Consider the following 25,376-nt stretch of genomic DNA (forward strand, 5'->3'; position numbering starts at 1 on the left):
GAGGAAACCGGAGCACCCGGAGGAAACCCACGCAGACACGGGGAGGACGTGCAGACTCCGCACAGACAGTGACCCAGAGGGGAATTGAACCCGGGTCCCTGGGGCTGTGAAGCCACTGTGCCCTCTAAAAGAGCCGCATTAATGGTTGTCCCCTTTATGGGACCCTGGAGCTGTGAAGCAATTGTGCTATCCACAATGCTACCGTGCTGCCCTTGAGAACAAATAAATCTACACTATATCATTTAACCGTAATCCATGTACCTATCCAATAGCTGCTTGAAGGTCCCTAATGTTTCCGACTCAACTACTTCCACAGGCAGTGCATTCCATGCCCCCAACCATTAAAATGGGAAATTGCCTTTCGTCTCAAATGTCTCCCACCCCACCCTGCGCTCCTCCCGCCAATTGTTGAGTTAGAATTACACCCCCCACTCCCCTCCCCAGAATCTGCCACGTGATCGCCATCGTGAATATCTGCACTACCACTGTGCCAGCAAGTGTCACGCTTGCTTTGGATTGTACATAAACCAAGTTTCCTGTGAACTACAGATACAAATAGCTGGGTTTGGACCCAACCATTCATTTAGCGCCTCATTCCATAACTCGCCTGAAGCAGAACCGGTAAAACCACAGTAAACCGGCACCAGCAACTACAGTGGCTGCTTGTGTAAGGTCCCACAACGCAGTGAGTACACAGTATGCTGTGACTACAGTGGCTGCTTGTGTAAGGTCCCACAACGCAGTGAGTACACAGTATGCTGTGACTACAGTGGCTGCTTGTGTAAGGTCCCACAACGCAGTGAGTACACAGTATGCTGTGACTACAGTGGCTGCTTGTGTAAGGTCCCACAACGCAGTGAGTACACAGTATGCTGTGACTACAGTGGCTGCTTGTGTAAGGTCCCACAACGCAGTGAGTACACAGTATGCTGTGACTACAGTGGCTGCTTGTGTAAGGTCCCACAACGCAGTGAGTACACAGTATGCTGTGACTACAGTGGCTGCTTGTGTAAGGTCCCACAACGCAGTGAGTACACAGTATGCAGTCAGACAATTGGAGTTGGTGTGTGCGCTTGGAATTCCGATTGAATAATAGTGAACAGGCATGGGTTTGGGTCCAGTCGGATTTGTTCCAATGGGAGTGAATGGGAAGGGGTTTGGGTCCAGTCGGATTTGTTCCAATGGGAGTGAATGGGAAGGGGTTTGGGTCCAGTCGGATTCGTTCCAATGGGAGTGAATGGGAAGGGGTTTGGGTCCAGTCGGATTTGTTCCAATGGGAGTGAATGGGAAGGGGTTTGGGTCCAGTCGGATTCGTTCCAATGGGAGTGAATGGGAAGGGGTTTGGGTCCATTGGGATTGTGTACAGTGGGAGTGAATGGGAAGGGGTTTGGGTCCATTGGGATTGTGTACAGTGGGAGTGAATGGGAAGGGGTTTGGGTCCAGTCGGATTTGTTCCAATGGGAGTGAACAGGAAGGGGGTTGGGTCCATTGGGATTGTGTACAGTGGGAGTGAATGGGAAGGGGTTTGGGTCCATTGGGATTGTGTACAGTGGGTGTGAATGGGAAGGGGTTTGGGTCCAGTCGGATTTGTTCCAATGGGAGTGAACAGGAAGGGGTTTGGGTCCATTGGGATTGTGTACAGTGGGAGTGAATGGGAAGGGGTTTGGGTCCATTGGGATTGTGTACAATGGGAGTGAATGGGAAGGGGTTTGGGTCCAGTCGGATTTGTTCCAATGGGAGTGAATGGGAAGGGGTTTGGGTCCATTGGGATTGTGTACAGTGGGAGTGAACAGGAAGGGGTTTGGGTCCATTGGGATTGTGTACAGTGGGAGTGAATGGGAAGGGGTTTGGGTCCATTGGGATTGTGTACAGTGGGAGTGAATGGGAAGGGGTTTGGGTCTATTGGGATTGTGTACAATGGGAGTGAATGGGAAGGGGTTTGGGTCCAGTCGGATTCGTTCCAATGGGAGTGAATGGGAAGGGGTTTGGGTCCATTGGGATTGTGTACAATGGGAGTGAATGGGAAGGGGTTTGATCCATTGGGATTATGTACAATGCGAGTGAATGGGAAGGGGTTTGGGTCCATTGGGATTGTGTACAATGGGAGTGAATGGGAAGGGGTTTGATCCATTGGGTTTGTGTACAATGGGAGTGAACGGGAAGGGGTTTGGGTCCATTGGGATTGTGTACAGTGGGAGTGAATGGGAAGGAGTTTGGGTCCATTGGGATTGTGTACAATGGGAGTGAATGGGAAGGGGTTTGATCCATTGGGTTTGTGTACAATGGGAGTGAAAGGGAATGGGTTTGGGTCCATTGGGATTGTATACAGTGGGTGTGAATGGGAAGGGGTTTGGGTCCAGTCGGATTTGTTCCAATGGGAGTGAATGGGAAGGGGTTTGGGTCCATTGGGATTGTGTACAATGCGAGTGAATGGGAAGGGGTTTGGGTCCAGTCGGATTCGTTCCAATGGGAGTGAATGGGAAGGGGTTTGGGCCCATTGAGATTGTGTACAATGCGAGTGAATGGGAAGGGGTTTGATCCATTGGGATTGTGTACAATGGGAGTGAATGGGAAGGGGTTTGGGTCCAGTAGGATTTGTTCCAATGGGAGTGAATGGGAAGGGGTTTGGTTCCATTGGGATTGTGTACAGTGGGAGTGAATGGGAAGGGGTTTGGGTCCATTGGGATTATGTACAGTGGGAGTGAACAGGAAGGGGTTTGGGTCCATTGGGATTGTGTACAGTGGGAGTGAATGGGAAGGGGTTTGGGTCCACTGGGATTGTGTACAGTGGGAGTGAATGGGAAGGGGTTTGGGTCTATTGGGATTGTGTACAATGGGAGTGAATGGGAAGGGGTTTGGGTCCAGTCGGATTCGTTCCAATGGGAGTGAATGGGAAGGGGTTTGGGTCCATTGGGATTGTGTACAATGGGAGTGAATGGGAAGGGGTTTGATCCATTGGGATTATGTACAATGCGAGTGAATGGGAAGGGGTTTGGGTCCATTGGGATTGTGTACAATGGGAGTGAATGGGAAGGGGTTTGATCCATTGGGTTTGTGTACAATGGGAGTGAACGGGAAGGGGTTTGGGTCCATTGGGATTGTGTACAGTGGGAGTGAATGGGAAGGAGTTTGGGTCCATTGGGATTGTGTACAATGGGAGTGAATGGGAAGGGGTTTGATCCATTGGGTTTGTGTACAATGGGAGTGAAAGGGAATGGGTTTGTGTCCATTGGGATTGTATACAGTGGGTGTGAATGGGAAGGGGTTTGGGTCCAGTCGGATTTGTTCCAATGGGAGTGAATGGGAAGGGGTTTGGGTCCATTGGGATTGTGTACAATGCGAGTGAATGGGAAGGGGTTTGGGTCCAGTCGGATTCGTTCCAATGGGAGTGAATGGGAAGGGGTTTGGGCCCATTGAGATTGTGTACAATGCGAGTGAATGGGAAGGGGTTTGATCCATTGGGATTGTGTACAATGGGAGTGAATGGGAAGGGGTTTGGGTCCAGTAGGATTTGTTCCAATGGGAGTGAATGGGAAGGGGTTTGGTTCCATTGGGATTGTGTACAGTGGGAGTGAATGGGAAGGGGTTTGGGTCCATTGGGATTGTGTACAGTGGGAGTGAACAGGAAGGGGTTTGGGTCCATTGGGATTGTGTACAGTGGGAGTGAATGGGAAGGGGTTTGGGTCCATTGGGATTGTGTACAGTGGGAGTGAATGGGAAGGGGTTTGGGTCTATTGGGATTGTGTACAATGGGAGTGAATGGGAAGGGGTTTGGGTCCAGTCGGATTCGTTCCAATGGGAGTGAATGGGAAGGGGTTTGGGTCCATTGGGATTGTGTACAATGGGAGTGAATGGGAAGGGGTTTGATCCATTGGGATTATGTACAATGCGAGTGAATGGGAAGGGGTTTGGGTCCATTGGGATTGTGTACAATGGGAGTGAATGGGAAGGGGTTTGATCCATTGGGTTTGTGTACAATGGGAGTGAACGGGAAGGGGTTTGGGTCCATTGGGATTGTGTACAGTGGGAGTGAATGGGAAGGAGTTTGGGTCCATTGGGATTGTGTACAATGGGAGTGAATGGGAAGGGGTTTGATCCATTGGGTTTGTGTACAATGGGAGTGAAAGGGAATGGGTTTGGGTCCATTGGGATTGTGTACAGTGGGAGTGAATGGGAAGGGGTTTGGGTCCATTGGGATTGTATACAGTGGGAGTGAAAGGGAAGGGGTTTGGGTCCATTGGGATTGTGTACAGTGGGTGTGAATGGGAAGGGGTTTGGGTCCAGTCGGATTTGTTCCAATGGGAGTGAATGGGAAGGGGTTTGGGTCCATTGGGATTGTGTACAATGCGAGTGAATGGGAAGGGGTTTGGGTCCAGTCGGATTCGTTCCAATGGGAGCGAATGGGAAGGGGTTTGGGCCCATTGAGATTGTGTACAATGCGAGTGAATGGGAAGGGGTTTGATCCATTGGGATTGTGTACAATGGGAGTGAATGGGAAGGGGTTTGGGTCCATTGGGATTGTGTACAATGGGAGTGAATGGGAAGGGGTTTGGGTCCAGTCGGATTCGTTCCAATGGGAGTGAATGGGAAGGGGTTTGGGTCCAGTCGGATTCGTTCCAATGGGAGTGAATGGGAGGGGGTTTGGGTCCATTGGGATTGTGTACAATGCGAGTGAATGGGAAGGGGTTTGGGTCCAGTTGGATTTGTTCCAATGGGAGTGAATGGGAAGGGGTTTGGGTCCAGTCGGATTCGTTCCAATGGGAGTGAAGGGGTTTGGGTCCATTGAGATTGTGTACAATGCGAGTGAATGGGAAGGGGTTTGATCCATTGGGATTGTGTACAATGGGAGTGAATGGGAAGGGGTTTGGGTCCATTGGGATTGTGTACAATGGGAGTGAATGGGAAGGGGTTTGGGTCCAGTCGGATTCGTTCCAATGGGAGTGAATGGGAAGGGGTTTGGGTCCAGTCGGATTCGTTCCAATGGGAGTGAAGGGGTTTGGGTCCATTGAGATTGTGTACAATGGGAGTGAATGGGAAGGGGTTTGATCCATTGGGATTGTGTACATTGGGAGTGAACGGGAAGGGGTTTGGGTCCATTGGGATTGTGTACAGTGGGAGTGAATGGGAAGGGGTTTGGGTCCATTGGGATTGTGTACAGTGGGAGTGAATGGGAAGGGGTTTGGGTCCATTGGGATTGTGTACAGTGGGAGTGAACAGGAAGGGGTTTGGGTCCATTGGGATTGTGTACAATGGAAGTGAATGGGAAGGGGTTTGGGTCCATTGGGATTGTGTAGAGTGGGAGTGAATGGGAAGGGGTTTGAGTCCATTGGGATTGTGTACAGTGGGAGTGAATGTGAAGGGGTTTGGGTCCATTGGGATTGTGTGCAGTGGGAGTGAATGGGAAGGGATTTGGGTCTATTGGGATTGTGTACAATGGAAGTGAATGGGAAGGGGTTTGGGTCCAGTCGGATTCGTTCTAATGGGAGTGAATGGGAAGGGGTTTGGGTCCATTGGGATTGTGTACAATGGGAGTGAATGGGAAGGGGTTTGGGTCCATTGGGATTGTGTACGATGGGAGTGAATGGGAAGGGGTTTGGGTCCATTGGGATTGTGTACAGTGGGAGTGAATGGGAAGGGGTTTGGGTCCATTGAGATTGTGTACAATGCGAGTGAATGGGAAGGGGTTTGGGTCCATTGGGATTGTGTACAGTGGGAGTGAACAGGAAGGGGTTTGGGACCATTGGGATTGTGTACAATGGGAGTGAATGGGAAGGGGTTTGGGTCCATTGGGATTGTGTACAGTGGGAGTGAATGGGAAGGGGTTTGGGTCCATTGAGATTGTGTACAATGCGAGTGAATGGGAAGGGGTTTGGGTCCATTGGGATTGTGTACGATGGGAGTGAATGGGAAGGGGTTTGGGTCCATTGGGATTGTGTACAATGGGAGTGAATGGGAAGGGGTTTGGGTCCAGTCGGATTCGTTCCAATGGGAGTGAATGGGAAGGGGTTTGGGTCCACTGGGATTGTGTACAATGCGAGTCAATGGGAAGGGGTTTGATCCATTGGGATTGTGTACAATGGGAGTGAATGGGAAGGGGTTTGGGTCCATTGAGATTGTGTACAATGCGAGTGAATGGGAAGGGGTTTGATCCATTGGGATTGTGTACAATGGGAGTGAATGGGAAGGGGTTTGGATCCATTGAGATTGTGTACAGTGGGAGTGAATGGGAAGGGGTTTGATCCAATGTGATTGTGTACAGTGGGAGTGAATGGGAAGGGGTTTGGGTCCATTCGGATTGTGTACAGTGGGAGTGAATGGGAAGGGATTTGGGACCATTGGGATTGTGCGCAATGGGAGTGAATGGGAAGGGGTTTGGGTCAATTGGGATTATGTACAGTGGGAGTGAACGGGAAGGGGTTTGGGTCCATTGGGATTGTGTACAATGGGAGTGAATGGGAAGGGGTTTCGGTCCATTGGGATTGTGTACAATGGGAGTGAACGGGAAGTGGTTTGTGTCCATTGGGATTGTGTACAGTGGGAGTGAATGGGAAGGGGTTTGGGTCCATTGGGATTGTGTACAATGGAAGTGAATGGGAAGGGGTTTGGGTCCATTGGGATTGTGTAGAGTGGGAGTGAATGGGAAGGGGTTTGAGTCCATTGGGATTGTGTACAGTGGGAGTGAATGTGAAGGGGTTTGGGTCCATTGGGATTGTGTGCAGTGGGAGTGAATGGGAAGGGATTTGGGTCTATTGGGATTGTGTACAATGGAAGTGAATGGGAAGGGGTTTGGGTCCAGTCGGATTCGTTCTAATGGGAGTGAATGGGAAGGGGTTTGGGTCCATTGGGATTGTGTACAATGGGAGTGAATGGGAAGGGGTTTGGGTCCATTGGGATTGTGTACGATGGGAGTGAATGGGAAGGGGTTTGGGTCCATTGGGATTGTGTACAGTGGGAGTGAATGGGAAGGGGTTTGGGTCCATTGAGATTGTGTACAATGCGAGTGAATGGGAAGGGGTTTGGGTCCATTGGGATTGTGTACAGTGGGAGTGAACAGGAAGGGGTTTGGGACCATTGGGATTGTGTACAATGGGAGTGAATGGGAAGGGGTTTGGGTCCATTGGGATTGTGTACAGTGGGAGTGAATGGGAAGGGGTTTGGGTCCATTGAGATTGTGTACAATGCGAGTGAATGGGAAGGGGTTTGGGTCCATTGGGATTGTGTACGATGGGAGTGAATGGGAAGGGGTTTGGGTCCATTGGGATTGTGTACAATGGGAGTGAATGGGAAGGGGTTTGGGTCCAGTCGGATTCGTTCCAATGGGAGTGAATGGGAAGGGGTTTGGGTCCACTGGGATTGTGTACAATGCGAGTCAATGGGAAGGGGTTTGATCCATTGGGATTGTGTACAATGGGAGTGAATGGGAAGGGGTTTGGGTCCATTGAGATTGTGTACAATGCGAGTGAATGGGAAGGGGTTTGATCCATTGGGATTGTGTACAATGGGAGTGAATGGGAAGGGGTTTGGATCCATTGAGATTGTGTACAGTGGGAGTGAATGGGAAGGGGTTTGATCCAATGTGATTGTGTACAATGGGAGTGAATGGGAAGGGGTTTGGGTCCATTCGGATTGTGTACAGTGGGAGTGAATGGGAAGGGATTTGGGACCATTGGGATTGTGCGCAATGGGAGTGAATGGGAAGGGGTTTGGGTCAATTGGGATTATGTACAGTGGGAGTGAACGGGAAGGGGTTTGGGTCCATTGGGATTGTGTACAATGGGAGTGAATGGGAAGGGGTTTCGGTCCATTGGGATTGTGTACAATGGGAGTGAATGGGAAGGGGTTTGTGTCCATTGGGATTGTGTACAGTGGGAGTGAATGGGAAGGGGTTTGGGTCAATTGGGATTATGTACAGTGGGAGTGAATGGGAAGGGGTTTCGGTCCATTGGGATTGTGTACAATGGGAGTGAACGGGAAGGGGTTTGGGTCCATTGGGATTGTGTACAGTGGGAGTGAATGGGAAGGGGTTTGGGTCAATTGGGATTATGTACAGTGGGAGTGAACGGGAAGGGGTTTGGGTCCATTCGGATTGTGTACAGTGGGAGTGAATGGGAAGGGATTTGGGACCATTGGGATTGTGCGCAATGGGAGTGAATGGGAAGGGGTTTGGGTCAATTGGGATTATGTACAGTGGGAGTGAACGGGAAGGGGTTTGGGTCCATTGGGATTGTGTACAATGGGAGTGAATGGGAAGGGGTTTCGGTCCATTGGGATTGTGTACAATGGGAGTGAATGGGAAGGGGTTTGTGTCCATTGGGATTGTGTACAGTGGGAGTGAATGGGAAGGGGTTTGGGTCAATTGGGATTATGTACAGTGGGAGTGAATGGGAAGGGGTTTCGGTCCATTGGGATTGTGTACAATGGGAGTGAACGGGAAGGGGTTTGGGTCCATTGGGATTGTGTACAGTGGGAGTGAATGGGAAGGGGTTTGGGTCAATTGGGATTATGTACAATGGGAGTGAACGGGAAGGGTTTTGGGTCCATTGGGATTGTGCACAGTGGGAGTGAATGGGAAGGAGTTTGGGTCCATTGGGAATGTGTAGAACCGATTCAATCTCTCCTCGTATGACAGTCCCGCCATCCCAGGAATCAGCCGGGTAAACCTTCGCTGCTCTCCTTCGAGAGCAAGAACATCCTTAGAAAAGGAGACCCAAACTGCCCACAATACTCCAGGTGTGGCCTCACTACCCTGTATAATTGCAGCAACACATCCCTGCTTCTGTACTCGAATCCTCTCGCAATGAAGGTCAACATACCATTTGCCTTCTTTACCACCTGCTGTACCTGCACGCTTACCCTCAGTGAGTGGTGTCCGAGGACACCCAGGTCTCGCTGCATGTTCCCCTCTCCTAGTCCATAGCCATTCAGATAATAGTCTACCTTCCTGTTTTTGCTACCGAAGTGGATAACCTCCCATTTATCCCCATTATACTGCATCTGCCCCGCATGCGCCCACTCACTCAGCCTGCCCAAATCCTGCTGAAGGATCTCTGTATCCTCCTCACAGCTCACCCTCCCTCCCAACTTTGTGTCATATGCAAATTTAGAGATAATACATTTTGTGTCTGTGGAATGTATGTGGGTGGGTCTGTGTATTTGATGCATATATGTGATAGATATGTGAGTGGGTCTGTATATAGCATGTTTATATGTGATATGTATATGGGCGGGTCTGTATATAGCACATGTATATGTGATATAAAGGGCAGCACGGTAGCATTGTGGATAGCACAATTGCTTCACAGCTCCAGGGTCCCAGGTCCGATTCCGGCTTGGGTCACTGTCTGTGCGGAGTCTGCACATCCTCCCCGTGTGTGCGTGGGTTTCCTCCGGGTGCTCCGGTTTCCTCCCACAGTCCAAAGATGTGCAGGTTAGGTGGATTGGCCTTGATAAATTGCCCTTAGTGTCCAAAATTGCCCTTAGTGTTGGGTGGGGTTACTGGGTTATGGGGATAGGGTGGAGGTGTTGACCTTGGGTAGGGTGCTCTTTCCAAGAGCCGGTGCAGTCTCGATGGGCCGAATGGCCTCCTTCTGCACTGTAAATTCTATGTTAATTCTATGTTAATGATGGGTATGGGTGGGTCTGTATGTATGAGATATGTATGTGGGTGGGTCTGTATGTAGCACGTGAACATATGATATGCATGTGGGTGGGTCTGTATATGATGTGTGTATATGTGTATTTGTATGTGGGTTCAGTATTAAGGTCCTACAGGGGAAGAAGCCTGCCTTCCTCACTTGGCCACGCGTGTGGCTCCGATCCCTCAGCCACCCTCAGCCACCCTCAGCCACGCTTTCTGGCCGTCTGAACTGGCCGGGCAAGATGCTCCGTTCAAAGGCAATGAGGGAGTGGCAACACGTTCCGGCCTTCCTTCCCGGTTTCCCACACCCCATGGTCGATAATTTTTTAAAAATAAATTCCTCAGCGCCCTTGCAGCCCCCAGAGATCGCTGCGCTCCTGCAGTCCCTGCCTCCGCACCCTTGCAGCCCCCGGAGATCGCTGCGCTCCTGCAGTCCCGGCCTCCGCACCCTTGCAGCCCCCGGAGATCGCTGCGCTCCTGCAGTCCCGGCCTCCGCGTCCTTGCTGCCCCCGGAGATCGCTGCGCTCCTGCATTCCCGGCTTCCGCGCCCTTGCAGCCCACGGCGGTCGCTGCGCTCCTGCAGTCCTGGCCTCCGCGCCCTTGCAGCCCCCGGTGATCACTGCGCTCCTGCAGTCCCGGCCTCCGCACCCATGCAGCCCCCGGAGATCGCTGCGCTCCTGCAGTCCCGGTCTCCGCACCCATGCAGCCCCCGGAGATCGCTGCGCTCCTGCAGTCCCGGCCTCCGCGCCCTTGCAGCCCCCGGAGATCGCTGCGCTCCAGCAGGCCCGGCCTCCGCACCCATGCAGCCCCCGGAGATCACTGCGCTCCAGCAGGCCCGGCCCCCGCGCCCATGCAGCCCCCGGAGATCGCTGCGCTCCAGCAGGCCCGGCCTCCGCGCCCTTGCAGCCCCTGGAGATCGCTGCGCTCCAGCAGGTCCGGCCCCCGCGCCCATGCAGCCCCCGGAGATCGCTGCGCTCCAGCAGGTCCGGCCCCCGCGCCCATGCAGCCCCCGGAGATCGCTGCGCTCCAGCAGGCCCGGCCTCCACGCCCTTGCAGCCCCCGGAGATCGCTGCGCTCCAGCAGGTCCGGCCTCCGCGCCCTTGCAGCCCCCGGAGATCGCTGCGCTCCAGCAGGCCCGGCCCCCGCGCCCATGCAGCCCCCGGAGATCGCTGCGCTCCTGCAGGCCCGGCCCCCGCGCCCATGCAGCCCCCGGAGATCGCTGCGCTCCTGCAGGTCCGGCCTCCGCGCCCTTGCAGCCCCCGGAGATCGCTGCGCTCCAGCAGGCCCGGCCTCCGCGCCCTTGCAGCCCCCGGAGATCGCTGCGCTCCAGCAGGCCCGGCCCATGCAGCCCCCCGAGATCGCTGCGCTCCTGCAGGCCCGGCCTCCGCGCCCTTGCAGCCCCCGGAGATCGCTGCGCTCCAGCAGGCCCGGCCTCCGCGCCCATGCAGCCCCCGGAGATCGCTGCGCTCCAGCAGTCCCAGCCTGCTGCCTGCCCTCCGCTCCAATTGTTCCTCAGCCGCCGAGCTCCGGGACCCCATCCCGAATTCCCTCCCGCTTTCCCGGCCTCTCCCTTAAGGAGGCTCCTCAAAATTCTAACCCCGCTGACCCCAAGTGTTCTGTCGTCCGACGTGAGCCCCTCTCCGGGCTGGGCGGAACTTCACTCTGCACCCTAGAGATGGCATAGAGACAGCGATCGGCGTGTGTTTTGTCTGCATGCATACGTGTATGTGTACACATGTCAGTGTGCGACGTATGACGATGCCTGGAGCAGGCCGAGGCGGGGGGGGGGGGGGATCTTCTCATCCGCTGGGACATCCAATACGGTGATGGCTGATCTGATTCCGATCTACGATCCGCTCTCCCTAACCACCCCCTTCCCGCAATCCTCCTCCGCCTGGCTCGGCCTAGAATACGTTCTTCGGCCCAGCTGCCACTGCCCCCTGCGAAGGAAATTCCAAAGACCCCCTCGGGGGGGGGGGGGGGGGCGTGGGGGGGGGGGGGAGATCGGAGACCCTTAACTGTGAAATTCATCCCAACAAGGGGTCACAACCTCTCAGCAAACATGGGCTTGATTATTTGTTCTATGAGGATGTGTATCCATATATGGGCCATTATTTGATTTGAGTATAACCTGGTGTATATGTGGTATGTACGTGGTTTTGTAAGTATCTGTCGGCGTGTTTGTGGTGACTGTAATTTTGCTTTTTTATCAGTGGTCAATTATATTTTTCAATTTGGTGATCATAACGGTGTGGGCAGTCAGCACCAGGGTAGAAACATTTCCCATTTTGATGGGGACAGTGTAGAGGGAGCTTTACTCTGTATCTAACCCCGTGCTGTACCTGTCCTGGGAGTGTTTGATGGGGACAATGTAGAGGGAGCTTTACTCTGTATCTATCCCCGTGCTGTACCTGTCCGGGGAGTGTTTGATGGGGACAGTGTAGAGGGAGCTTTACTCTGTATCTAACCCCGTGCTGTACCTGTCCTGGGAGTGTTTGATGCGGACAGTGCAGAGGGAGCTTTACTCTGTATCTAACCCCGTGCTGTACCTGTCCTGGGAGTGTTTGATGGGGACAGTGTCGAGGGAGCATTACTCAGTATCTAACCCAGTGCTGTATCTGTCCTGGGAGTATTTGATAAAGACAGTGTAGAGTGAGCTTTACTCTGGATCTAACCCCGTGCTGTACCTGTCCTGGGAGTGTTTGATGGGGACAGTGTAGAGGGAGCTTTACTCTGTATCTAACCCCGTGCTGTACCTGTCCTGGGAGTGTTTGATGGGGACAGTGTAGAGGGAGATTTACTCTGTATCTAACCCCGTGCTGTACCTGTCCTGTGTGTGTTTGATGGGGACAGTGTAGATCGAGCTTTACTCTGTATCTAACGACGTGCTGTACCTGTCCTGGGAGTGTTTGATGGGGACAGTGTGGAGGGAGGTTTACTCTGTATCTAACCCCGTGCTGTCCCTGTCCTGGAAGTGTTTGATGGGGACAGTGTGGAGGGAGGTTTACTCTGTATCTAACCCCGTGCTGTACCTGTCCTGGGAGTGTTTGATGGGGACAGTGGAGAGGGAGCTTTACTCTGTATCTAACCCTGTGCTGTACCTGTCCTGGGAGTGTTTGATGGGGACAGTGTAGAGTGAGCTTTACTCTGGATCTAACCCCGTGCTGTACCTGTCCTGGGAGTGTTTGATGGGGACAGTGTAGAGGGAGCTTTACTCTGTATCTAACCCCGTGCTGTACATGTCCTGTGAGTGTTTAATGGGGACAGTGTAGAGGGAGATTTACTCTGTATCTAACCCCATGCTGTACCTGTCCTGGGTGTGTTTGATGGGGACAGTGTAGAGGGAGCTTTACTCTGTATCTAACACCGTGCTGTCCCAGTCCTGGAAGTGTTTGATGGGGACAGTGTAGAGGGAGATTTACTCTGTATCTAACCCCGTGCTGTACCTGTCCTGGGAGTGTTTGATGGGGACAGTGTGGAGGGAGGTTTACTCTGTATCTAACCCCGTGCTGTACCTGTCCTGGGAGTGTTTGATGGGGACAGTGTGGAGGGAGGTTTACTCTGTATCTAACCCCGTGCTGTACCTGTCTTGGAAGTGTTTGATGGGGACAGTGTAGAGGGAGCTTTACTCTGTATCTAACCCCGTGCTGTACCTGTCCTGGGAGTGTTTGATGGGGACAGTGTAGAGGGAGCTTTACTCTGTATCTAACCCAGTGCTGTACCTGTCCTGGGAGTGTTTGATGGGGACAGTGTAGAGGGAGCATTACTCTGTATCTAACCCCGTGCTGTACCTGGCCTGGGAGTGTTTGATGGGGACAGTGTAGAGGGAGCTTTACTCTGTATCTAACCCCGTGCTGTACCTGTCCTGGGAGTGTTTGATGGGGACAGTGTAGAGGGAGCTTTACACTGTATCTAACCCCGTGCTGTACCTGTCCTGGGAGTGTTTGATGGGGACAGTGTAGAGGGAGCTTTACTCTGTATCTAACCCCGTGCTGTACCTGTCCTGGGAGTGTTTGATGGGGACAGTGTAGAGGGAGCTTTACTCTGTATCTAACCCCGTGCTGTACCTGGCCTGGGAGTGTTTGATGGGGACAGTGTCGAGGGAGCTTTACTCTGTATCTAACCCCGTGCTGTACCTGGCCTGGGAGTGTTTGATGGGGACAGTGGAGATGGAGCTTTACTCTGTATCTAACCCCGTGCTGTACCTGTCCTGGGAGTGTTTGATGGGGACAGTGTAAAGGGAGCTTTACTCTGTATCTAACCCCGTGCTGTACCTGTCCTGGGAGTGTTTGATGGGGACAGTGTAGAGGGAGCTTTACTCTGTATCTAACCCCGTGCTGTACCTCTCCTGGGAGTGTTTGATGGGGACAGTGTAGAGAGAGCTTTACTCTGTATCTGACCCCGTGCCATACCTGTCCTGGGAGTGATTGATGGGGACAGTGTAGAGGGAGCTTTACTCTGTATCTAACCCCGTGCTGTACCTGTCCTGGGAGTGTTTGATGGGACAGTGTAGAGAGAGCTTTACTCTGTATCTAACCCCGTGCCGTACCTGTCCTGGGAGTGATTGATGGGGACAGTGTAGAGGGAGCTTTACTCGGTGTCTAACCCCGTGCTGTACCTGTCCTGGGAGTGTTTGATGGGGACAGTGTAGAGGGAGCTTTACTCTGTATCTAACCCCGTGCTGTACCTGTCCTGGGAGTGTTTGATGGGGACAGTGTAGAGGGAGCTTTACTCGGTGTCTAACCCCGTGCTGTACCTGTCCTGGGAGTGTTTGATGGGGACAGTGTAGAGGGAGCTTTACTCTGTATCTAACCCCGTGCTGTACATGTCCTGTGAGTGTTTAATGGGGACAGTGTAGAGGGAGATTTACTCTGTATCTAACCCCATGCTGTACCTGTCCTGGGTGTGTTTGATGGGGACAGTGTAGAGGGAGCTTTACTCTGTATCTAACACCGTGCTGTCCCAGTCCTGGAAGTGTTTGATGGGGACAGTGTAGAGGGAGATTTACTCTGTATCTAACCCCGTGCTGTACCTGTCCTGGGAGTGTTTGATGGGGACAGTGTGGAGGGAGGTTTACTCTGTATCTAACCCCGTGCTGTACCTGTCCTGGGAGTGTTTGATGGGGACAGTGTGGAGGGAGGTTTACTCTGTATCTAACCCCGTGCTGTACCTGTCTTGGAAGTGTTTGATGGGGACAGTGTAGAGGGAGCTTTACTCTGTATCTAACCCCGTGCTGTACCTGTCCTGGGAGTGTTTGATGGGGACAGTGTAGAGGGAGCTTTACTCTGTATCTAACCCCGTGCTGTACCTGTCCTGGGAGTGTTTGATGGGAACAGTGTAGAGGGAGCTTTACTCTGTATCTAACCCCGTGCTGTACCTGTCCTGGGAGTGTTTGATGGGGACAGTGTAGAGGGAGCTTTACTCTGTATCTAACCCCGTGCTGTACCTGGCCTGGGAGTGTTTGATGGGGACAGTGTCGAGGGAGCTTTACTCTGTATCTAACCCCGTGCTGTACCTGGCCTGGGAGTGTTTGATGGGGACAGTGTAGATGGAGCTTTACTCTGTATCTAACCCCGTGCTGTACCTGTCCTGGGAGTGTTTGATGGGGACAGTGTAAAGGGAGCTTTACTCTGTATCTAACCCCGTGCTGTACCTGTCCTGGGAGTGTTTGATGGGGACAGTGTAGAGGGAGCTTTACTCTGTATCTAACCCCGTGCTGTACCTCTCCTGGGAGTGTTTGATGGGGACAGTGTAGAAAGAGCTTTACTCTGTATCTAACCCCGTGCCGTACCTGTCCTGGGAGTGATTGATGGGGACAGTGTAGAGGGAGCTTTACTCTGTATCTAACCCCGTGCTGTACCTGTCCTGGGAGTGTTTGATGGGACAGTGTAGAGAGAGCTTTACTCTGTATCTAACCCCGTGCCGTACCTGTCCTGGGAGTGATTGATGGGGACAGTGTAGAGGGAGCTTTACTCGGTGTCTAACCCCGTGCTGTACCTGTCCTGGGAGTGTTTGATGGGGACAGTGTAGAGGGAGCTTTACTCTGTATCTAACCCCGTGCTGTACCTGTCCTGGGAGTGTTTGATGGGACAGTGTAGAGGGAGCTTTACTCTGTATCTAACCCCGTGCTGGACCTGTCCTGGGAGTGTTTGATGGGGACAGTGTAGAGGGAGCTTTACTCTGTATCTAACCCCGTGCTGTACCAATCCTGGGAGTGTTTGATGGGGACAGTGTAGAGAGAGCTTTACTCTGTATCTAACCCCGTGCCGTACCTGTCCTGGGGTTGATTGATGGGGACAGTGTAGAGGGAGCTTTACTCTGTATCTAACCCCGTGCTGTACCTGTCCTGGGAGTGTTTGATGGGACAGTGTAGAGAGAGCTTTACTCTGTATCTAACCCCGTGCCGTACCTGTCCTGGGAGTGATTGATGGGGACAGTGTAGAGGGAGCTTTACTCGGTGTCTAACCCCGTGCTGTACCTGTCCTGGGAGTGTTTGATGGGGACAGTGTAGAGGGAGCTTTACTCTGTATCTAACCCCGTGCTGTACCTGTCCTGGGAGTGTTTGATGGGGACAGTGTAGAGGGAGCTTTACTCGGTGTCTAACCCCGTGCTGTACCTGTCCTGGGAGTGTTTGATGGGGACAGTGTAGAGGGAGCTTTACTCTGTATCTAACCCCGTGCTATACCTGTCCTGGGAGTGTTTGATGGGACAGTGTAGAGGGAGCTTTACTCTGTATCTAACCCCGTGCTGTACCTGTCCTGGGAGTGTTTGATGGGGACAGTGTAGAGGGAGCTTTACTCTGTATCTAACCCCGTGCTGTACCTCTCCTGGGACTGTTTGATGGGGACAGTGTAGAGAGAGCTTTACTCTGTATCTAACCCCGTGCCGTACCTGTCCTGGGGTTGATTGATGGGGACAGTGTAGAGGGAGCTTTACTCTGTATCTAACCCCGTGCTGTACCTGTCCTGGGAGTGTTTGATGGGACAGTGTAGAGAGAGCTTTACTCTGTATCTAACCCCGTGCCGTACCTGTCCTGGGAGTGATTGATGGGGACAGTGTAGAGGGAGCTTTACTCGGTGTCTAACCCCGTGCTGTACCTGTCCTGGGAGTGTTTGATGGGGACAGTGTAGAGGGAGCTTTACTCTGTATCTAACCCCGTGCTGTACCTGTCCTGGGAGTGTTTGATGGGGACAGTGTAGAGGGAGCTTTACTCGGTGTCTAACCCCGTGCTGTACCTGTCCTGGGAGTGTTTGATGGGGACAGTGTAGAGGGAGCTTTACTCTGTATCTAACCCCGTGCTGTACCTGTCCTGGGAGTGTTTGATGGGGACAGTGTAGAGGGAGCTTTACTCTGTATCTAACCCCGTGCTGTACCTCTCCTGGGAGTGTTTGATGGGGACAGTGTAGAGAGAGCTTTACTCTGTATCTAACCACGTGCTGTACCTGTCCTGGGAGTGATTGATGGGGACAGTGTAGAGGGAGCTTTACTCTGTATCTAACCCCGTGCTGTACCTGTCCTGGGAGTGATTGATGGGGACAGTGTCGAGGGAGCTTTACTCTGTATCTAACCCCGTGCTGTACCTGTCCTGGGAGTGTTTGATGGGGACAGTGTCGAGGGAGCTTCACTCGGTGTCTAACCCCGTGCTGTACCTGTCCTGGGAGTGATTGATGGGGACAGTGTCGAGGGAGCTTTACTCTGTATCTAACCGCGTGCTGTACCTGTCCTGGGAGTGTTTGATGGGGACAGTGTAGAGGGAGCTTTACTCTGTATCTAACCCCGTGCTGTACCTGTCTTGGGAGTGTTTGATGGGGACAGTGTAGAGGGAGCTTTACTCTGTATCTAACCCCATGCTGTACCTGTCCTGGGAGTGTTTGATGGGGACAGTGTAGAGGGAGCTTTACTCTGTATCTAACCCCGTGCTGTACCTGTCCTGGGGGTGTTTGACGGGGACAGTGTAGAGGGAGCTTTACTCTGTATCTAACCCCGTGCTGTACCTGTCCTGGGGGTGTTTGACGGGGACAGTGTGGAGGGAGCTTTACTCTGTATCTAACCCCGTGCTGTACCTGTCCTGGGAGTGTTTAATGGGGACAGTGTAGAGGGAGCTTTACTCTGTATCTAACCCCGTGCTGTACCTGTCCTGGGAGTGTTTGACGGGGACAGTGTAGAGGGAGCTTTACTCTGTATCTAACCCCGTGCTGTACCTGTCCTGGGAGTGTTTGACGGGGACAGTGTAGAGGGAGCTTTACTCTGTATCTAACCCCGTGCTGTACCTGTCCTGGGAGTGTTTGATGGGGACAGTGTAGAGGGAGCTTTACTCTGTATCTAACCCTGTGCTGTACCTGTCCTGGGGGTGTTTGACGGGGACAGTGTAGAGGGAGCTTTACTCTGTATCTAACCCCGTGCTGTACCTGTCCTGGGGGTGTTTGACGGGGACAGTGTGGAGGGAGCTTTACTCTGTATCTAACCCCGTGCTGTACCTGTCCTGGGAGTGTTTAATGGGGACAGTGTAGAGGGAGCTTTACTCTGTATCTAACCCCGTGCTGTACCTGTCCTGGGAGTGTTTGACGGGGACAGTGTAGAGGGAGCTTTACTCTGTATCTAACCCCGTGCTGTACCTGTCCTGGGAGTGTTTGACGGGGACAGTGTAGAGGGAGCTTTACTCTGTATCTAACCCCGTGCTGTCCCTGTCCTGGGAGTGTTTGATGGGGACAGTGTAGAGGGAGCTTTACTCTGTATCTAACCCCGTGCTGTACCTGTCCTGGGAGTGTTTGATGGGGACAGTGTAGAGGGAGCTTTACTCTGTATCTAACCCCGTGCTGTACCTTTCCTGGGAGTGTTTGATGGGGACTGTGTAGAGGGAGCTTTACTCAGTATCTAACCCGTGCTGTCCCTGTCCTGGGAGTGTTTGATGGGGACAGTGCAGAGGGAGCTTTACTCTGTATCTAACCCCGTGCTGTACCTGTCCTGGGAGTGTTTGATGGGGACAGTGTAGAGGGAGCTTTACTCTGTATCTAACTCCGTGCTGTCCCTGTCCTGGGAGTGTTTGATGGGGACAGTGTAGAGGGAGCTTTTCTCTGTATCTAACCCCGTGCTGTACCTTTCCTGGGAGTGTTTGATGGGGACTGTGTGGAGGGAGCTTTACTCAGTATCTAACCCCGTGCTGTCCCTGTCCTGGGAGTGTTTGATGGGGACAGTGCAGAGGGAGCTTTACTCTTTATCTAACCCCGTGCTGTACCTGTCCTGGGAGTGTTTGATGGGGACAGTGTAGAGGGAGCTTTACTCTGCATCTAACCACGTGCTGTACCTGTCCTGGGAGTGTTTGATGGGGACAGTGTAGAGGGAGCTTTACTCTGTATCTAACCCCGTGCTGTCCCTGTCCTGGGAGTGTTTGATGGGGACAGTGTCGAGGGAGCTTTACTCTGCATCTAACCACGTGCTGTACCTGTCCTGGGAATGTTTGATGGGGACAGTGCAGAGGGAGCTTTACTCTGTATCTAACCCCGTGCTGTACCTGTCCTGGGAGTGTTTGATGGGGACGGTGTAGAGGGAGCTTTACTCTGTATCTAACCCCGTGATGTACCTGTCCTGGGAGTGTTTGATGGGGACAGTGTAGAGGGAGCTTTACTTTGTATCTAACCCCGTGCTGTACCTGTCCTGGGAGTGTTTGATGGGGACAGTGTAGAGGGAGCTTTACTCTGTATCTAACCCAGTGCTGTACCTGTCCTGGGAGTGTTTGATGGGGACAGTGTAGAGGGAGCTTTACTCTGTATCTAACCCCGTGCTGTACCTGTCCTGGGAGTGTTTGATGGAGACAGTGTAGAGGGAGCTTTACTCTGTATCTAACCCAGTGCTGTACCTGTCCTGGGAGTGTTTGATGGGGACAGTGTAGAGGGAGCTTTACTCTGTATCTAACCCCGTGCTGTACCTGTCCTGGGAGTGTTTGATGGGGACAGTGTAGAGGGAGCTTTACTCTGTATCTAACCCCGTGCTGTACCTGTCCTGGGAGTGTTTGATGGGGACAGTGTAGAGGGAGCTTTACTCTGTATCTAACCCCGTGCTGTACCTGTCCTGGGAGTGTTTGATGGGGACAGTGTAGAGGGAGCTTTACTCTGTATCTAACCCCGTGCTGTACCTGTCCTGGTCGACAGTGACTGTGGAGGATGATCAGACGGCGATAGACAGCGGTGAAACTATTAGTGAGTCGCCCTGTTCCTGGAAACCAGCAGCTGTGGGCTTTTTGCCAAGTGGCACATTACCAGCTTCATTTCTGTGAACGACGGAGGCGACACGAGCTGATTCTGCCTTGGCTCGGAGATTCCTGTCTGGCTGAAATATCTCTCGCAGTCACTATGGCCCTGCGAGCCCACTTCACTTAAATATAAAAGGTTGGAAAACTATTTAAAGGTCTGGATTTAAAAATAACGCCACTCGAGAGGGGCTCGCTGCCGTGTCGCGAGTTGCCTTCATGCCGTTTGTCTGTCCGTGACCAGCCCCCCAGCTGCCAATGAGCGTCTGGGTGTCAGGCAGGCCGATCGATGCTGTCATTAAAGAGGAGAATTCGCCAACACGTCCCCCACTGTGACTTTTCTTTCCCATTTTCCCTTCATCCCTGCCTGAATTCCTCTCCCTCCTCCGCTGCCCCTGAAGGCGCTGATCTGAATCAACAGTCCCTGGTCGCCGCCAGGTAACTCTTGTGGGATCAGACAGGGCAACTTGAGGAGCATTCGTCATCCTCTCCATCCTGGCCCCCCACCCAGTATCATAGAATCTTAGACCCCTGGAACATACAGTGCAGAAGGAGGCCATTCGGCCCAGCGCGTCTGCACCGACCCACATTAAGGCCTCACTTCCCCCCTATCCCCGTAACCCAATAATCCCTCCCAACCTTTTTGGACACTAAGGGCAATTTATCACGGCCAATCCACCTAACCTGCACATCTTTGGACTGTGGGAGGAAACCGGAGCACCCGGAGGAAACCCACGCAGACACGGGGAGGACGTGCAGACTCCGCACAGACAGTGACCCAAGCGGGGAATCGAACCTGCGACCCTGGCGCTGTGAAGCCACAGTGCTAACCACTGTGCTACCGTGCCATCCCTGTGAAGTAATCACTGACAGCACACGTGTACCTCTCGCATGAATGTGATTTCCCAGGCCGGGACTCGAACCCAGGCCGCGGTGGTGAAAGCGCCAAATCCTACCCACCAGACCACCAGGGTTGTACATCCCTGTTTGTTTGTGTGTCTGCGTGTGTGTGTCCGTATGGCTGAGCGTGTCTGTCAGTGCATGTGTATGTGTGAGACTCTGCAGGTGTCTGTCACTGTGTGTGTGTGTGTGCATGTGTGTGTGTCAGTGTGGGTGTGAGTCTGCATGTGTGTGTCAGTGTATGTGTGGGTGTTTCTCTGATTAAAACACTTGCTTGAGTCACGTTTAAATATTGTCTTCAACAGCTGCACGTGAAGAGCACCAGTTTAGAAAGTGTGTGTGTGGGGGGGGGGGGGGGGGGATCCTGAATTGGATAATGTTTTCCTCTACCTCCTGTATTGTCTACTTCCCTGACTGTGAGTGGGGGGGTGGGTGGAGGCTGGGGTCTTGGTGATGGTGTTTGTCAGCTGCAGCTCAGACTTGGCCAGCACATCAGCGTGTGGCCAATTGGACAGGGATAGCTGGCTGTACGGTGAAGCTCGGTATGTGCCGGATTCTAATTCACAAATGCTGCCCGCCGCCCTTTGCCTTGCCAGAGAGCTGGAGGCTGAGGGAGTCTCGGCAGCTCGCGAAATGAATTCAACCCAAAACGGGGAGAGTCACGAACCCGGTGGGTGGCGTGTGAGTAAATGAGGGGAACTCGCTTCTATCTGGCCCTGCCGCTTTAAAGGCTCTCCCCTCCACCTGCGAGGAAACGCCACGACTTCTCACCCCTCTGTCCATGGCCTCCCTAGCCCTGCTACCTCCTTGTGCCCGGCAGCCCCTCGAAGATCTCTGCGCCCCTCCAATCCTGGTGCCTTCCCGTCCATCAATTTTAACCGCACCACCATTCCCGGCCATGCCTCCACCTGGACCTCCCCACCTCACTCTCTCTCCTCCTCTAACACCTGCCTCAGAATCTACTTCTTCCTTCACCTGTCCTACCATCCGTTAACGTGGCCCAGCCTCCACTTTTGTCTGATAATAATCCTTACTAATAAAAGAAAAAGAATAAAGAAAAGTACAGCACAGGAACAGGCCCTTCGGCCCTCCAAGCCTGTGCCGACCATGCTGCCCGTCTGAACTGAAATCTTCTACTCTTCCAGGGTCCGTATCCCTCTATTCCCTTAAATGTCACTATCGTCCCTACTTCCACCACCTCCTCCGGTAGCAATTTCCAGGCACCCACTACCCTCTGTGTAAAAAAACTTCCCTCGCACATCTCCTCTAAACCTTGCCCCTCTCACCTTAAACCTATGCCCCCTAGTAATTGACCCCTCTACCCTGGGGAAAAGCCTCTGACTATCCACTCTGTCTATGCCCCTCATAATTTTGTAGACCTCTATCAGGTCGCCCCTCAACCTCCGTCGTTCCAGTGAGAACAAACCGAGTTTATTCAACCGCTTCTCATAGCTAATGCCCTCCATACCAGGCGACATCCTGGTAAATCTCTTCTGCACCCTTTCTAAAGCCTCCACATCCTTCTGGTAGTGTGGCGACCAGAATTGAACACTATACTCCAAGTGTGGCCTAACTAAGGTTCTATACAGCTGCAACATGACTTGCCAATTCTTATACTCAGTGCCCCGGCCAATGAAGGCAAGCATGCCGTATGCCTTCTTGACTACCTTCTCCACCTGTGTTGCCCCTTTCAGTGACCTGTGGACCTGTACACCTAGATCTCTCCGATTTTCAATACTCTTGAGGGTTCTACCATTCACTGCATATTCCCTACCTGCCAAAATGTATTATTCCAAAATGCATTACCTCACATTTGTCCGGATTAAACTCCATCTGCCATCTCTCCGCCCAAGTCTCCAAACGATCTAAATCCTACTGTATCCTCTGACAGTCCTCATCGCTATCTGCAATTCCACCAACCTTTGTGTCGTCTGCAAACTTACTAATCAGACCAGTTACGTTTTCCTCCAAATCATTTATATATACTACGAACAGCAAAGGTCCCAGCACTGATCCCTGCGGAACACCACTAGTCACAGCCCTCCAATTAGAAAAGCACCCTTCCATTGCTACTCTCTGCCTTCTGTGACCTAGCCAGTTCTGTATCCACCTCGCCAGCTCACCCCTGATCCCGTGTGACTTCACCTTTTGTACCAATCTACCATGAGGGACCTTGTCAAAGGCCTTACTGAAGTCCATATAGACAACATCCACTGCCCTACCTGCATCAATCACCTTTGTGACGTCTTCGAAAAACTCTTAAGCAAGTTAGTGAGACACGACCTCCCCTTCACAAAACCATGCTGCCTCTCACTAATACGTCCATTTGCTTCCAAATGGGAGTAGATCCTGTCTCGAAGAATTCTCTCCAGTAATTTCCCTACCACTGACGTAAGGCTCACCGGCCTGTAGTTCCCTGGATTATCCTTGCTACCCTTCTTAGACAGAGGAACAACATTGGCTATTCTCCAGTCCTAATGTCACAAGTCGGCTTACATTAATACTGCAATGAAGTTACTGTGAAAATCCCCTAGTCGCCACATTCCACCGCCGCCTGTTCGGATACACAGAGGGAGAATTCAGAATGTCCAATTCACATAACAAGCACGACTTTCGGGACTTGTGGGAGGAAACCGGAGCCCCCTGAGGAAACCCACGCAGACACGGGGGGGAATGTGCAGACTCCGCCAGGATAGCGCTCCGGTGAAGCGTTTACTGTGTTCAGTGCGTTCTATGGATTGTTGCCGGGCGAATCGAGACGGGGCCTTTTTTGGGGGGGTTTAAACAGGGCTCCCCCTGTTGGTACTCAGTGTCTGTACTCGTTGGAGTTGAGAAGGATGAGAGGGGATCTTATTGAAACTTACAGGACACTGCGAGGCCTGGATAGAGTGGACGTGGAGAGGATGTTTCCACTTGTAGGAAAAACTAGAACCAGAGGCCACACAAACTCAGACTGACGGGACGATCCTTTAAAACAGAGATGAGGAGGAATTTCTTCAGCCAGAGGGTGGTGAATCTGTGGAACTCTTTGCCGCAGAAGGCTGTGGAGGCCAAATCACTGAGTGTCTTTTAGACAGAGATAGATAGGTTCCTGATTAATAAGGGGATCAGGGGTTATGGGGAGAAGGCAGGAGAATGGGGATGAGAAAATATCAGCCATGATTGAATGGCGGAGCAGACTCGATGGGCCGAGTGGCCTAATTCTGCTTCTATGTCTGATGGTTGAACCGCAGAGCGAGCAGACCTCCTCACCATTCCTGACTCCCCAAACCCTGACATTTTTGTCACCAATGAAAATAATACGGAGCTAATACAGTTTTGCTGAAGGCTGCGTAAGGACGCAGTGACATCATGGTATTGTAATAATAATAATCGCTTATTGTCACGAGCAGGCTTCAATGAAGTTACTGTGAAAGGCCCCTAGTCGCCACATTCCGGCACCTGTTCGTGGAGGCCGGTAGGGGAATTGAACCCATGCTGCTGCCTTGTTCTGTATTGCAAGCCAGCTGTTTAGCCCACTGTGCTAAACCGGCCCCTGTATTGTGCCCGGACTAGTAACCCGGAGGCCCCGCCTAATAGTCTGGTGACACCGGTTCCAATCCTACCGGGATGATTAGTGGAAGTTAAATTCAATCGCTAAACCTGGAGTGTGAAAACTAGCCTCTGCAATGGCGAATGTGAAACTACCACCAATTGTGCTAGACGTCCCTACCTGGTCCGGCCTAAGCGAGGGGGAGGGTGCCTCTTGAGTCTCTAAAGGTCCAAGTAGCAGGGCACGAGGAATATTACAATTCCAGTGGGGCTCTGTTTCCACGGAGCGAACGCCTGCCCCGGGACCTTCCGCCCTCCTTTTGAGCGACGTTTGAGTTCCGAGAGGTTAGTGGAGGGGTGGGTTTGGCAAAATCATTTAGCGTGCTCCAAAGATTAGGCCGCACGCTGTCTCAGAGTACAGCACAGGAACAGGCCCTTCGGCCCTCCAAGCCTGCGTCGACCTCGCTGCCCGTCTAAACTACAATCTTCTACACTTCCTGGGTCCGTGTCCCTCTATTCCCATCCTATTCATGTATTTGTCAAGATGCCCCTTAAACGTCACGATCGTCCCTGCTTCCACCACCTCCTCCGGCAGCGAGTTCCAGGCACCCACTACCCTCTGTGTAAAAAAACTTGCCTTGTACATCTACTCTAAACCTTGCCCCTCGCACCTTAAACCTATGCCCCCTAGTAATTGACCCCTCTGCCCTGGGGAAAAGCCTCTGACTATCCACTCTGTCTGTGCCCCTCGATTTGGACCAACCCCAGGACCTGACACTGCAAACCTTTCCGTTGGGCACATTTTAGTTTTGGCTCGGTTTTTAAAAATGGGATTTTGCTTTGAGAGGCGTGATCCTTTTGAACACGTTGGTGCAAACGCGGGGCGCCCGCGCCAAGTTAGCCCCCGGGCTGGAGCCTGAGGCCTAGTCGGCCCTGGATCCTGGGAGCCGGCCTCTCTCAGATTACTATGTCCGTGGCTGGCCTGTAGACCTGTTGCCACGGTAACCAGCCAGTTAAACCCTGACTAAATTTGTTTTTCTTCCTCTTTTGCTTCAGATTGTT

General features: G+C 52.5%; 1 protein-coding gene across 1 annotated transcript in view; it reads left to right on the forward strand.

The window, feature by feature from the left end:
• LOC140404610 (insulin receptor substrate 1-B-like) overlaps positions 1-25,376 on the forward strand; it is a 145,474-nt gene that overhangs the window by 115,816 nt on the left and 4,282 nt on the right. The window contains 1 exon segment of the mRNA XM_072493211.1: positions 25,371-25,376. This exon segment is cut by the window's right edge and continues 4,282 nt beyond it. Coding sequence (XP_072349312.1) covers positions 25,371-25,376 — 6 coding nt within the window.

This window comes from Scyliorhinus torazame, chromosome 31 (assembly GCF_047496885.1).
Source record: "Scyliorhinus torazame isolate Kashiwa2021f chromosome 31, sScyTor2.1, whole genome shotgun sequence".
Taxonomy (NCBI): Eukaryota; Metazoa; Chordata; class Chondrichthyes; order Carcharhiniformes; family Scyliorhinidae; genus Scyliorhinus; species Scyliorhinus torazame.